At 40.2% G+C, this 15,665-nt stretch overlaps 1 protein-coding gene across 1 annotated transcript in view; it reads right to left on the bottom strand.

The window, feature by feature from the left end:
* The window catches only part of PHLPP1 (PH domain and leucine rich repeat protein phosphatase 1), a gene marked incomplete at its 5' end in the record, with an annotated part of 204,807 nt that extends 191,213 nt beyond the window's left edge, over positions 1–13,594 (bottom strand). The window contains one exon of the mRNA XM_081096661.1: positions 12,085–13,594. Coding sequence (XP_080952787.1) covers positions 12,085–13,594 — 1,510 coding nt within the window. The remainder of the gene's footprint in view (positions 1–12,084) is intronic.
* Positions 13,595–15,665: the final 2,071 nt, after the last annotated feature.

Genomic DNA, 15,665 nt, shown 5'->3' with positions numbered 1-15,665 from the left:
AAAAAAAAGCATGTAAAAGAAAAAAATATCTGTACCTTTTATCTCAAGTTACAGTATTACTCTGACATTGTATATTTCAAAAGTAAAGTTAAACTGGGTTACAAGTCTATAAACATGTAACTATTATAAATATTCTACTACATCAAATAATAAATATTCTAATATTATAAACAGTTAAAAGAATAGAAATATTATAAAATAATCTACATATTATAAAATGTTTGCCTTCTGAAAATCAAATTGGGAAAAAATCTGAATAAAGAATTGGATGAGCATACCAGTTTAAAAAAAAAACAAACAAAACAAGTCCCTCTTATGAGCTGGTTATAGAGCAATGGATTTTGACTATTTTATAATCCCAAGGGCCAGTAACTATTGTCCTTATTATTAGATTGATGCTAACTTTTTTGTTAATATACCCCATGAAAATCATCTTCTCTGGTATAGATATTGCTCTAATCAGTCAACTGAAGTCTCTGTAAAATTTGTTACAGAGGGTAAAAAGGTGCTAATTAATGACTGGAAAATCCACATTGGCAGGTAATTAACCTGAATGTTGGTTAGTTTAAATTAGAAGTATTTTCATTTGAATTAAAAGCATGACTGTAATCAGTCAGGATCTGAATAACTTTTTTTTTACCATGGTGCTTGTCATAACTTAAAAACTAACATAGAAAGCAAAATGAAGATCTTTTTCCAGTGTTGCCAATCATATTACTAAATGAGACAATATTTCAGAGATACTTGCCTTCCACTTAAAACAAACAAACAAAAAATAATCATAGGCCATTACTAAATACTCAACTTACCATAGGTGTAGTACAGGTTTTACAGCCATAGATAAGAGAGTTCTTTCTGCTTATATGAACACAAGAATTATGTTTCCTCCTGATCCATACAAGATGTTTAAAAATGTCCTTCATCAACAAAGAGCCAGACAGTAAATGGGCAAAGTTAAAATTAATACTCCCTGATTGTTACCAATTGATCCACTTCCAAATTTTACATTAATGTGGTTTATATATGACACTAAACTAAAAGAAAGTACCTGCCTCCAGAAGATAAACACAGCCTTTTCCTTAAATCTCCTTTATCCAAGGAAATCAAAACTCTCACAGGTCTTAAAAAATGACATAAGAGAATGTCTTTCAATTGGACTGTAGGCCCCCCTGCCAGGATCCAGGGCAACCTGACACATATGAACACTTGCATTTTCTTTTCAAAGAAGCAAAATTATAATTTGCTTACCTAGAACTTAAACCCCCACAAACCACAACACCAAATGGAGCCCAAAGACTCAAGGGGATAAAAAGGCCTAGATGCCTAGACAGAAGGTACCTATTGAATCTAAAGCATTAAACTGGAATTAGTAATCCTAAACTCAGTCTCACTAGATTTTGAACTACTAATTTAGGGTTGCTCCTCAAACAATTCAGCTGCCAGAATTACGGCAACAGCCTACTCCTTCTGATTACCCCTTCTGGTTCTTCAAGACTTAGTTCAAAGGCCTCCTGGAGATTCACACAGTGGAGTCAGACCCCTCTCTGCTTTACAGAAATCTGTGAACAGTGTACCTCTATTAGGACACTTTCCACCTTTGTATTGTAAATACAAAGCTGTCTTGCTTGTTGGTTCCCACAAACTTGCCCTCAAATCTGTAAGTATTTCAAGGGATCCTAGAAAATTCAAGTTAGTCACCTTTAAACCAAAAGCTATTCACAGTAATTACTGGATAAAGGAATCATGAATGAATGAGTGAAAGTGGACAGTCTGCCAGTATATCCCATCTTCCCTAATGAGCCCTAATGAGCTCTAATTAACATTTGTGGCAATTTACTGTTGCTAAAAATAATAAAACCACACTACATTTGCTTAACATCTGACAGTTTACAAAGCACTTCCACATATATCACCAAATCTGAACCTCACAAAGTTCTTTGAGACAGTTAATTTTTATCACCTTTCCCCCTCCCTTTCTCTCTAACAAATGAGCCTTCAGAAGGTTAAGGACTCACATCAAGTACAGGTATATCTTGGAGGGAATGCGGGTTTGGTTCTAACCCACTACAATAAGCAGGCATCTCAATAAAGTGAGTGGGGTCTGTGTAAGGAAGAGAACAAGTCTGCTCCAATTATAGTGATTATTCTCCCCACAAGGAGAGATCCTTATTATATAAAACTGAATGCCAGCTGCCCCCAGCCACACCCCCTCTCTAAGAGAAATCAAGAGAAATGTCTCCTCGGTCTCAGCATCTGGAGTACATATTCTATATGCCAGATGCAATGTAATTTTACCCTTTGTACTTTTGCATTTAAAAACGTTCCCTTCCTCATATTAAAAATAAACAGTTGTCTCATGAAAAGATGCTCAACATCACTAATTATAAGGGAAACGCAAATCAAAACCACAATGAGATACCACCTCACATCAATCAGAATGGCTATCATCAAAAGTGCAAAACATAACATGTTGGTGAGGCTGTGGAGGAAAGGGAACCCTTGCATGCTGTTGGTGTGAATGCAAATTAGCATGGCCACTATGGAAAACGGTATGGAGATTCCTCAAAAAATCTAAGAATAGACCTACCATACAACCCAGCAATTCCACTTCTGGATATTTATCCCATGAAAACAAAAACACTAATACAAAAAGACATATGCACCCCCATATTCATTGCAGCATTATTTACAATAGCCACGATATGGAAGCAACTTAGGTTTCCATCGACAGATGGATAAAGAAGATGTGAGATATATTTGAAATCTTAACATCTGTAACAATATGGCTGGACCTAAAGAGTATTACTATGCTAAGTGAAATAAGTCAGACAGAAAAATACAAATACCATATGGTTTAACTTACATGTGGAATCTAAAAAAAAAAAGACATACACAAAAGAACAAATAAAAACAGACTCATAGAAACAGAGAAACAGACTCATAGAAACCTTTAAAGGTAGCTCAGTTGGTTAGAATGTCGTCTTGATATACCAAGGATGCGGGTTCAATCCCCAGTCAGGGCACATACAAGAATCAACCAATGAATGTATAAATAGGTGGAACAAATCAATTTCTCTCCTCCCTCTTTCTCTCTCTAAAATTAATTAATTAATTAAAAAAAAAAAAACAGATCAAACTGATGGTTACCAGAGGGGAGCAGGGTAGGGGGATGGGTGAAGAAGGTCAAGGGAAATATAATCAATAATACTGTGATAAGTTTAAGTTTGTATGGTGACAGATGACTACAAGACTTACTGTTGAATCACTACACTGTACACCTGAACATTGTATACCAAGTATACTTAAATTTAAAAAATGAATAATCTTTGAAGAATTGACTCAGTAGATAAGGGAAGCTAAAATTTCATTTAAGGTAAATGATTCAATTAAACTAAAACTTAATACAAAAAAGAATCTCTTTCACCCCTAAAAAATATTCACATATTGTCTTTTTGCTAACAGGAGCAGGATATTTCTTTCTCCCTCTCTCCCCTTTTTAGAGAGAGAACAGACATTCAAAGCAATAGCAGATTTCATGGTAAAGACTTCCAAAACCAGCAAACAAAAGCTCAAAGATTACTAAACTGAGTTGTTCTGATTTTTTACATCATACAAAAGTAGAACTGTGTATGTGTACCTGAATATGTACATTTAAATTCTTTTCCTTAAATAAAAATTGAAATAAAGAATATGATGAATACTGAATCTTTTCAATGAACATATGTCTGAATGGGAATTTTTTTCAAAATCTATTCTTAAATATTTCTCCCAAATATTTTTTAAAATGCAATTGTTTTTTCCCAACATTTCCATACTTTTAAAATATCCAACTGTTCCATTAGAAGCCGTCCTTTATAATCTGTCAAAGTGATATATAACCTCTCAAAAGTATTGATTAGAATGAAAAAAAAACAACTAGAAACACTTTGACTAGAGAAACCACAAATGTGTGAAACACACTCCTTTTTTTAAACTTTAAACTTTCATTTTGAATACTAAAATATACGGGAGGATCCAAGATAGTAAGTATAGAGGTTCAAGTGTGTGTGGGGAGGAAGGGGGGGGGGGCAGCAACAATGGATTGATAATCCAAATCCTGGCTGTTATCTTAATTCTAAGACTGACTCCATCTTGAACCCAACACTTATTCTATGGGTTTGCTTTCCTCATCTATAAAAACAGCAGATGTTAGAATCTCTATGAATCCTAAATTTTGTGATCTAGTCAAAATAATAATATAAAAATGCCATTTTCTTCAAGTTCTTTTTCTCCTACTGACTCTAGGCCCAGTAGACAAGCACACAGCTCTCTATGAATAAAAAGAAAGTTAAACTAGTAAGTTTGCACATTTGGATCCCTCAAATAGTTATTATAGTAAATTTTATAAACTGGATTATGAAAGTATCTTGCTTTATAAGTCAACATAAGAAAAGTTTCTTACTTTAACTTTTAAAAGAATGCATTTCTTGAAGTTCACCTCTACCATGCAGAAGTCCACTTTTAAGAGTAAGGGTTGGCAGGGAGAGAGTGAATCAAACATTATCTCTTCTGTCAGTCTAATCCACACCAAAAAGGTGGTCTGCTTTGGTTGACAACCTTTCTCCTGAGAAAAGGCAAGTTGGACTCTCTTAAACCCATGGACAGATATTACAAAACTTCAGAAACTACAACTTTTAGTCCTTCTTATTCAGAGATTTTCAACCAGTATGCTGTATGTAAGAGTTTTTAAAACATGCAATACCTAACTATTTAGTCAGGGGCACTGACCTCTTTTCCCTTAGATTGTCAAATAAAATAAAAAAATATGACAACAGCCAACACAACAAGGGCTGCCCAGTGTGATGAATCAAATTATACCTTTTTTAATTTTTGTCATATAGGCAACAAATATATTTTGGTGTGTTGTCGAATTTTAATTATTAGTTTACATGTGCCATGAGATGAAAAAGGTTGAAAATCGCTGCTCTAATTTGAAGAGTAGGCTATCTAATGGAGCCCCAGAACGTTTCTAGTTGCAGAGGTCTTAGATTCCTTCTACTTCATGCTCAACATTTTACTGAGGAGAAAAGCAATGCCAGGAGAAAAAATAAATGCCCAAAGTCATACCACGTTTCCCAACTCTCAGACTAGTTTTTTAAATGACAGACCATTTTCTCTCAGTCAGTGTGAGATAAAACGGTACAAATTCTTCCCCAAAGTTGTTTTGGAAGAGAACAGGTTACTTTCACCTGACCCTGGGAAACAGCAGCCAAACTCAAGAACCATAATGTAGCACTTATTCATGCACTAAGATACAGCCAGACAAGCTCTCAAAATACATGGACGGGAACAAAGACAGAATTCCTTAGGAATATATTTGTCATAATAGACAATAAAGGTAAAAAACTGGTTCTGTATATAAAATTTTGTTCTTTGAAACATGTCTTAGAAGTGGACTGATTGTAAAATCCAGATCATTATTAAATAGCCGGTGGGAATGACTACAGATCGTATTTTCTTTTGCTGTATTTAAAAACATGCCTCACATTTGAAAAGAGAGCCCAAACATTCTAACATATTATTATGAGAGGCAGATATAGGAAAAGACTCATTCTCTAACTGCTCTTTATCAGTTGTATGAGTCAGTAGAAATAGCAACAAATACAAAATTCTTCCTTCTTAAAAAGAATGGAGAGAAAAGAAAGAAAAATCAACTAACTAAAAACTTAAAATTTCTAATTAGATTTTTCACTCATTATTAAAATGGTCCAAAACCAAATTACAATTTACCCTTGAATGACACAGGGTTTTTTTTCCCAATAAATTCCGTATGTAAAATTTTATTCAGTCTTCAACTGAATGCTTTCACGTAACTAGAAATAAGACTAATTTACTTTTATAAACTTCATTTGGAAAAGCATATGACACAAAATCTGGACTTTTGTTTGATTTTGGTAAAGTATTAACATTTACAAAAAATAAAATAAAATATGTACATCCTACAAATAGAGTATATGGATCCACTTGCAATAGTACTTCTAGGTTCCAAATTCAAAGGCCACTGGACTTGTAACTCAACAACACACTTCATCATTAAATGCATTTTATAATGTATCAAGGCAATCTCAAATGTAAAAATACAACAGGAAAACAATTATTTCAGCATGAATGTGGCATTCTGGGATAATTGTGCTTTGTTTCATTTAACACACTACAAGATATACCAGGCATATATATTACACAGGATGGGGCAAAAGTAGGTTTACAGTTGTTTATATGAAATTAATATAATAATTAACAAACAATAATATAAGAATAAACTCTGTTTGGCATACTCACAACTGTAAATCTACTTTTGCCCCAGCCTGTATGTAGACATAATATGTAAGAAAACGATCCCATCTCTAAATCAAAGTGTAATAACACTTGAGTAATCCAGTAACTATCACTATGCTTAATTCCGAAGTACAGTATCACACTACTTGAAAGAGCTGCTATTTCATAGTTAACCAAATATCCGAATGTTTCTTAATAGAAGTATCATTAAAGTCTATTCATTTCAGATTCCTGAGTTTCAATTTATCAAAACCTTCCAAAGCCTAGAGTTGAAGTTTCATACAAACCCAAACACAAGCAGTCACACAGTCTTAGGTTATAAATACCTTATGTCTAAAGAATCCACATGGTCAATTTTTTGGTTTTGTTTTAATTATACTATCTTTAGAAAACCAAAGGTAAGTATAGAAAAAGGTTTGCCTTAGAAGCATAGGAACATGAGGCTAGATTCAAAACCCCTCATTACCAGTGTTGTACCAGATGCCTGGGATTAAAGGGGTGGAGTAGCTTTCAGAGGTGGGATTTTTTTTTCTAAAGGCTTCATTTTCCCAGACTGTTTGGGACATTTTGATAACATCTCTTTCTCTTTTTCAAAATGTCAGGCGTCTGTAAAGGAAAAGCGTTTCTATTGAGTGCTTCAGGATCTCTCGACTTTCACAGTACAATTAAACCCTTCTCTAGTCCAGAGAGACTGAACTGTGCTCAACCCTGGCACACAACAAAATCATTAAATCTAAGATGCCTCATTTGACAGATGCCTCATTAAATTCATCTCAAAGTTGAAGTAAGATATGCCTTTGAAAAGGGGGTGGAAGGCTGGAACACCTGTTAACCCTAAGAAAGCTTTGAGAACTGCTGTCTCAAAGTCCACATAGAGCTTCACTCACGTGAAATAGAAGATATTAATAGTATGTGGCACATCTAAAATCTCCTGCCACTAGAGAAATGCCTATGTGTATGTGTGTTTAACACTTCCCTGGTGACCCAAACAGCATGGAAGGCTGAAGAATCAGGGCACGCACCACCAGCTGCTGAACAAAATTCCACAAATTCAACTCAACAAATGTTTAAACTAAAATGCCAAGTATTATGCTAGGCTTGGATCACATACGATGTCAATGAATGTTATGTTACCGATAAATCAAATTCAGGGTTCTAAAGAGAAAGAGAATAAAAAACAACAAAAACACCTTACACTTTAAAAATAATAATCTTTGAATAACCAATCACTTAAGGAGGTTGATTTAACAATCTTATAGCAACAAAAAGATACAAATTTCAATACAGAAACTTTACAAACTCATTTACACCCATCTCCTCTCCCTACAATTATTTCAATGAGCACAAATACCCCATTTTAGGAATAACTATGAAATTCAGGGACAACAGCTAACTCTCTACCACTATATAACATATAAACTATAAAAACTGTACAACAACACAGTAATACCAATAAAGCAGTACTGATCACTAAAGTACAAATAACTCTGTTTTAAAATAGAAAAGCTTTCATAATAAGTTTTTTTTCCCAAAACTTTTTAAGTACAGCTATGATTTAAAGGAACTGTATTGTCACACCCCTAGCCTCAAGTTATCCACTTTTGAGATGAAGTGTTAATTCTCTATAGCCAATGAAGATTTATAGTCTAAAAAATGAGGCATGCATGAATAAGAAAATAGAGAATTGTTAGGTAAACTTTATTTCGTATCACCTTAAATGCAAGTATGACTATTTGCAACCAGGATATTTATTTTAGAACATTTCAGTCTCTTTCTAACCTGTCTACTTATTTGCCAGTCTTGGTTCTTTATGTTTTTAAAGGCAGCATGACAAAAATAGAACCCTCCACATTTCACAACGAACACCACTTTGGACTAGAGGACAATATCACCTCATTACCAACAAAAATAGCATATTTTCTGAATGCTTTTAACCAAGTGAAAATTCAAGTGCAAATGAAATTCAGCATCGATTCATGGAAAGTGATATGAATTGCAAAACAGAATATCAAAGCTAATCTATTCTCAGCTCTGCCAAAGACTGAAAAACCACAAGCAAGAGTGGAACCTCTCTGTGCTTCAGTTTCTCCATCTGAAAAGAGGATTGACACAGACTCCTCCTTGATAATGTCTTTGCAAGGACAAATGAGATAATTTATGTGAAAGCCCTTTAAGATTTTTGAAGAAAATAAAACCCAACATGTTAATACACGTCATCAGACCAGCTACAAAAGAAAAGATCATGCACTTTACATAAAAATGACAAATATAAAAAACAAAGTTAAACCTTTTGTTCTTAAAATTAAAAGGACTGTTCAGACACACACTGGTGTCACATGTTCATACCACGTTACTCAATACTGCTGTAATTATAGTAATAAGAGACTGCTTGTCAATATTACAGCTTAATGCCGAACCACCCCTTCTTGGTTTGCATGTAGGAAACCATGTAAGGTTTGATCATTCCCAGAAGAGAAAAAGAGAAGACATATGAGAGGGGTAAGGAGATCATTCTCAGCAATCCTAAGAAGTCACACATAAAAATATCTTGTCCAAGATTCACTAGGCACAGTGGCTGTGTTCTCCATTCCGTCAACTCCTTTCCTACCATTAAAATTTGAACTGAAATAGCTAGACTACTAAAGTATAAAAGGTGGTAGAAAGTAAAAACTATAAAAATATATAGTTTAATACTGCACTTCATCAATGACTCAAACTCCAAAACACAAGCTCGTGAGTTTTTTGAAGTCCATAAGTTATGTTGAGAAACCTAAATTCTTGAATTTTTTTAATCTCAAATTACTCTAAGGCAAAATTTAAGATAACTGATTTTGAATGGAAATTAAATGTTAATATACTTCCCATACTTAAGGCAAGTAACTTCAGAGAAAGCCATTTAAATGTTTTTATATTTTAAATCAACAACAAAAAAAAGATTGCTTGGTGGGAGCAATAACAATTTTCAAAATAAATTTTCATTAACAACCTCGTAATGAGTACTTTTTGTCCAATACCTTCTAGTTCCTTAAGGACTGTCATTTCACTTTACCCAAATAAATATTTAAATATTCAAAGCAACCACAAATGGCTTTCAAAGCCTTTTAAAAATAACTTGAGTGGGATAATAAATACTAAAATTTAATTGAAAGGTGACCCTCAAGAGAATGAAAGTTCTCGGCCAAACTAGAACTTCTCAAAAAACACAGCTGACTAAATAAACTAGATAGACAGCACATAACATGCTCAATTTAAACATAGGAAGATATTCTAAAAGTTCAAAGATAACTTCCTACTCTATCCTTAATTCCAAGTACAAGTATAAACAAAAAGATATTCAGCGACAAATTCAAGAGTAAGTTACATATTAAATTATAAACGCAAATGTGGCGTACAACACCCTCTTAGAGGGTGTCATCTAAAACAAACACTAATTCTCTTCTTCCAAAAGAATTACTACCAAAATGTAACACCTTCCAGTTGTGTGTCCTACATTCCATTGCAACACAGGAGTAATTTCTAGGAATCTCCTCCAGCGTGGTGCAAACTTTTGCTGCATGTGAAGTCCTGACAATGTTCCCACACATAATAAGTGAGACCACCTAATAACAAGGCTCTTCTGTTTATCAACTTCCTTGCAAAAGTTCAAGTGGACTCATTTTTGCTCAATTTTGTTCTTTAGCAACTGATGTTTGGAATATTAATATAGGTTTAAAATAAGGTAAACTTTGTATATTAAAAAGGCAATTAGACATCTTTATAACAACCAGGCATCTTCCTTCTAGACACCTGTACACTGGCTTCATATTCTAGAACAGGTTGGATACTGTGTGTGGCTCCCTATTATTTTTATGAGCGTATACGGAGAAGTATATATGTATTTATGGTGTGTATACAGAAATACAGTAAATAAGTTCAGAATGAAGTGACAATTACTGCTTTTCATGAATAAAACAAAAAGACCACAAAAATTCACCAGAAATATAACTTGTCACTTTTATACTTAGATGTTAAAAAAAATATTGTGTATCATTCACTTAAGAGTATTTTAGACACACCTCAAGAGACAATCTAGGGGAAATCCAAGATTAAAATTTCGTGACCATGACACCCAAAAACTTCCCATTAACATTTATCATGACCAACATATCTACTAGTAATCATGAGGAAAACAAGAGAGCAGAGCTCTTCCCATGTAAAATATGTTCAATAATGTTTAATATATTCCATATATATTAGTTTGTTTATATGGGTATTTATCATTCTCAAGTTAATAAAATATTCTCATGATAAGTGTGAGTACCATTTAATGCTTTTGTAATTTTGCATAGTAGATGAGCTATAGGAGAAAACAATATAACTGTCACTCCTACATAACAAATAAAGCCACCTATTTTCCAGGCCCCATAAACTTTAAAGGTACGTCAGGCAGTTGGGATCTTATCTTCAGAAACAGCAAATACTATTATATTGTGACATGGTTTTCTTTATAAGGCAAAAATCTACCAGAAATCCACTTAAATTACAGAAAAACCTCAATGAAACTCAGAGTAACATAACAGGAATGTTACCGGTCGTGCATATTTCAATGTGGGATAAAGATTTCTTTCTTCATTCAAACTGACTGAACTGACACAAGTTGGACCAGAAATAATTAAATAGCACAATGGCTACTGATTAGTTACAAGTCTGATTATTTTTCCACAACCTAGAATAACAAAGTTGGGGAAGATTTAACTTTCCTGATTTAATATTGTTATGCTAACTTTTTAAAATTCCTTATCACTAAGAACATAATTAATTCTTCAAACCAGAAGGAGAAAAGGATGCAAACAACTTATAAAGCTCAAATATAACAACCAGGATCTGCGGCTCCCTAATTTATTACTGGTCAAGTCTTTCACCAAAGGAGAAATATTAGTCACCCTTAGTCAAGAATGTGATATGTCAATTATATCTCAATAAAGCTGGAATAAGTAAAGAGTAGAATATTTTTAAAACATTTAACCTAGAACTGAAAAAAGAACGAGGAGGATTTTAGAGATATTAACCACTTAAAGTCTTACTCTAATCTCAATTGCAAATCACACTGCAATGGTCAGTTCTGGCTATAAAGGTTGTAAGAAAGAAATGAAGGAACTAGGAAATAGACAAAACTGTTTTTGATGCAAGAATCAAACTTGCAGAGGAAACTGTAATAAAGCATAAAAGCACTGGGGGGGAGTATCACTAAAAGGATCCCATCTGTGAAGTTTCTAAGGAGGACTAAGTGGGCACAGAAACACGGCAGAGAGCTGAACGTGCACCAGTTGACAAGTAACGAGCTCCTGGGGGGTCTATGACGCCTAAAATGGCCAACAGCGGACAATGTAGAGAGAGCGTATTCGAGCATTTCTGTTGGCCATTTTCCTCTATCGGTATTAAATGCACGTGACAGTTTACCTGAAATCCCAAACTGCCACAAAACCCAACAGGTTCATTGTTACATGTACTACCGCCCCTGTCAGGAGTCTCTGCTTGCAGCACTTCCTGGTGGCCCTGCCACCTCCTCCACAGGGCTTCCCAACCTCGGAGCCCTCAGATTGGCCAAACCCGCGCACCGAACAATTGCTCAACTGAGTATTACACAGATTAGCACCGTGAACGCTGTAAAGAAATAACAAAGAGCGCCGAGGACCAGCGTGTACTGGCCAACAGACACCGACCTGACTCCTTTTTCGGGACCTGAAAGTGTTGCCACCCCACACGTCCAAGTGCAAGTGGTTTCCTTACCTGCATAGAAGCGAATGAGGCAGCCAATCTCCGAGTCCATGCCTTCCTCCTGCACCCTCCACAACTCCCCAAATCCCAGTTGAAAGAGGTAGTCATTTTGGATCTGCAATGGCTTCTCGTCCGCCTCCAGGCGCCGGGTGGTCTCTCCGTGGAACTGCACGTAAAGGGTGGGCAGTGCAGGCGCCTTCTCAGCGATCGCCCTGGTCCCACCCGGGATCGCCTGGGGGAGGCCAGAGGCCACGGCTGCTGCCGCCTTTTCCTCCCTAGGAGGATCGCAGGTGGCCCCGTCAAGGCAGTCGACGGCTCTCGGGGCTTTTGGCTGCAGCAGAGGCGGGGAGGCCATCGGGGAAGGCGGCCGGGCATCCGCTCCGGGCCGGGTGGGTGCAGAGTGGTCCGGCGGGCAGGACTGGCCCGGAGCTCCCGCTGGGGCTGGAGCCGGGTCGGCCTCGAGCTCCTCGGACGACGACGAGGAGCCGCCGCCGCTGCTGTAGGGGTCCAGCCGGTCGGACACGCTCTCGGCGCTGGGGCTCAGGCTGAAGCTCTCCGTGTCGGAGACCGGGCCCGCGACCGCGCCGTCCAAGGGCCGCGGGGTGCTGGGCTCGCCGGGGCTGGAATCCGAGAGCGCGGGGCTGACACGGGAGGTGCAGTGCGTCCACCCCCTCGGACCGCGGGGCAGCGGCAGGTCGGCAGGAGGCGCGCGCGGCGGGGCCCCGACGGCAGCCGGCCCGCTCTTCCCCGGGGGTGGCCCCAGGTCCCGCGGCTCCGCGGGCTCGTTCCGGGGGCCGACGTCGGGGGGTCCCTTGCCCAGCACCTTGACCACGCCGCCGCCTTTGTGGCCCACCTGCAGCAGGCGGGCGGCCACCTCGCCAGCCGTGGTGTCCAGCGTGCAGAGCACGGGGCGCAGGTAGGTCGAGGCCGAGTGGCGGTCGAAGACATGCACGCAGCCCCGCTGCAGCTGCTGCCTCACCCAGTCCCGGTCCGATGGCTGCAGCTGCAGCATCTGCCGGTGCTTCAGGAGCAGCGTCTTCCTGTCCAGGCTCCGGGTGCACAGCGACGCCGAGGCCGAGCAGGAGGCGGAGAGGCCGGCGGCGCCGGGGGAGTGCGAGGCGGCGGCGGCCGAGGACGACAACGATGAGGACGAGGACGACGAGGCGGCGGCGGTCGCGGACAGATTTCTCTTTAGCCGCCCTCTCCTTAGCAGGAGGGAGTTGGCGCCGCTGCCGGCCCCGGACCCCGGGGCAGCCCCGCCAGCGTTGGGCTGGGGCGCGCCGCGCCGCCTCCGGCGACCCGTGCCTCCCGTTCTGCCCGGCAACGGCCCGGGCTGCGCCTCGCCGGGGGCCTCCTCCCGCGCCCCGCCGCTCGGGGCCGCCCGGGTCGGAGCGGGCTCCGGGCTCCGGCCGCCCCCGGCCGCCGCCAGAGCTGCCGCTGCCGCCGCCACCGCAGCCGGAGCCCGGTCCTCTCTGCTTGTCTCTGGCAGTCGCTGCGCCGTAGCCGCGGCGGCGGGCTCCATTGCAGTGGGGCTTCGCGCTTCCCCCCCAGCCCGGGAGGCAGCGGGCGGAGAGGGAGGCGGGGAGGCCAAGGTGGGAGACGGCGGCGCGGGGAGAAGGGAGAAGCCAATGGCGATCGGCGCGGCCGTTCCAGGGGATTATGTGGCAATTCGGAGCATTCCGTCGGTGTCTCGGTGTTCCATCCCGCGCGCCCGCCTCGCCGCCACCGCCCCCCCACACACGCCCTCCCCACCCGGCTCGCGGGCTCCCGCGCGCAGGACCCGCCTTCTCCCCACCTCCCGCCGACTAACCAGCAGCGAAGCTAGGCTCATTGAATATTAATCACGCGCCTGAAGCGGGAAGGCGGGAGTTGGGCCGGGCGGGCGCTCCACGTGAGCTTCATGAATATGCATCACTAGCATGACGGCATTCCCGGGAGGAGTGGGGAGAGTTGGGGAACGCAGGCGAGGCGGGGCTTCAGAGTAAACAAACCTGACGCGTGCGTACGCGGGCGGGGCAGGGGCAGTTTCCAGGGAGGTCCCAGTGCCGAGGGAGTGGCCGACGAGAGGCGTGCGTTGCATCCTGGGATTTGTAGTGCCAGTGAAGGGACGGAGGTGCCCAGCGGAAACGGACGGACTACAAGTCCCAGAGATCCTTACACTTTGCCCCTCCTTGCCGCCCGCTGCTGGCCATTGACAGTGGGTAGTGTGCCCTCTGCTGTTGAACTCTGTGCCCGGGAATGTTCTTGTTCATTAATTTGTACACAACCCTCCTGCTCCTGTTCCCGCTCCCCAGAAGACTTTCATTTTCCTACTAATTGAAAATAAGGGCTTTGAGAGACTCTAAATGGTACAAAGGTCCCGAGTGTTAGGTCCTCACCTCCACCCATTGTGTGAGATACCAGTACACAAACTAAGCCAAACTCAGGTTTTCCCCACTTTTTCAAGGCCAGGGAAGACAATGTCTGGTTATTCTAACTTGGATAATTGTTAAATGTGCTTGGTGGAAATGATGCAATCCCGAGCCAATCCTCTCCTATGCCTATACCTGAAAAGGAGAAAAGGCCTACGTCAAGAGTCTCAATTTGTTTCCCTTCCATCTTCAAGTTTGGAATAAATGACATGGAAAGCAGTGAGTGTGTCTGTATATTAACTACCATATATCTGCTTTCTAAAGTTATATTGCTTTAGCTAATATAACAAACTCAAGGAAAGTTCGTTTTAATTATAAATACTATCACCATTAGCCCAGTGTCCATGAGCATCCTAAGAAATTATAAACAATATGGAGTTTCCTCAAAAAATTAAATATGGAACTGCCTTATGACCTGGGATTCCACTTCTGGGTATATATCTGAAGAAATTCAAAACAGTAATTTTTTCTTTTTTTGAATGGGAGGGAGGGGGGAGAGAGAAACATCAATGTGAGAGAGAATGGGTTACCTCCTCGCACACACCCAGACTCCAGCCAGAATCAGGCCTGCAACCCAGGTACATGCCCTTCACAGGGAATCCGACCTGAACCCTTTGGGTCCGAGAGGCAACAGTCCAACCACTGAGCCAAACCAGCCAGGGCCAAAACACAAATTTAAAAGAATAGATGCACTCCTATGTTCATTGCAGTTATTTACAATAGCCAAGATATGGAAGCAACTCAAGTGCCCATCAATAGATGAGTGGATTTTACAAGTTGTGGTACATATATGCAATGCAATATTACTCAGCCGTAACTAAAGAATGACGTCTTCCCATTTGTGACAGCATGGAGGGACCTAGAGGGTATTATATTAAGTGAAATAAGTCAGTCAGAGAAAGACAAATACCATATGATTTCACTTTTATGTGGACTCTAAAGAAAAAAATAAATGAACAAACAAAATTGAAACATATTCATAGATACAGAGACCTGACCTGTGGTTGCCAGAGGAGTGGGGGGGGGGGGTAAAAGTGATGAAGGGATTAAGAAGTATAGATTGGTAGTTGCAAAATAGTCATGGGGATATAAAAGTACAGCATAGGGAATATAGTCAATAATATTGTAATAACTATGTATGGTGTCAGGTTGGTGCTAGAATTTCAGGGAGAACACTTTGTA

Source organism: Myotis nattereri (assembly GCF_964212035.1).
Source record: "Myotis nattereri genome assembly, chromosome: 8".
Classification (NCBI taxonomy): Eukaryota; Metazoa; Chordata; class Mammalia; order Chiroptera; family Vespertilionidae; genus Myotis; species Myotis nattereri.
The sequence above is the reverse complement of the archived record's forward strand: the minus strand, read 5'-3'. Positions and strand labels throughout refer to the sequence as shown.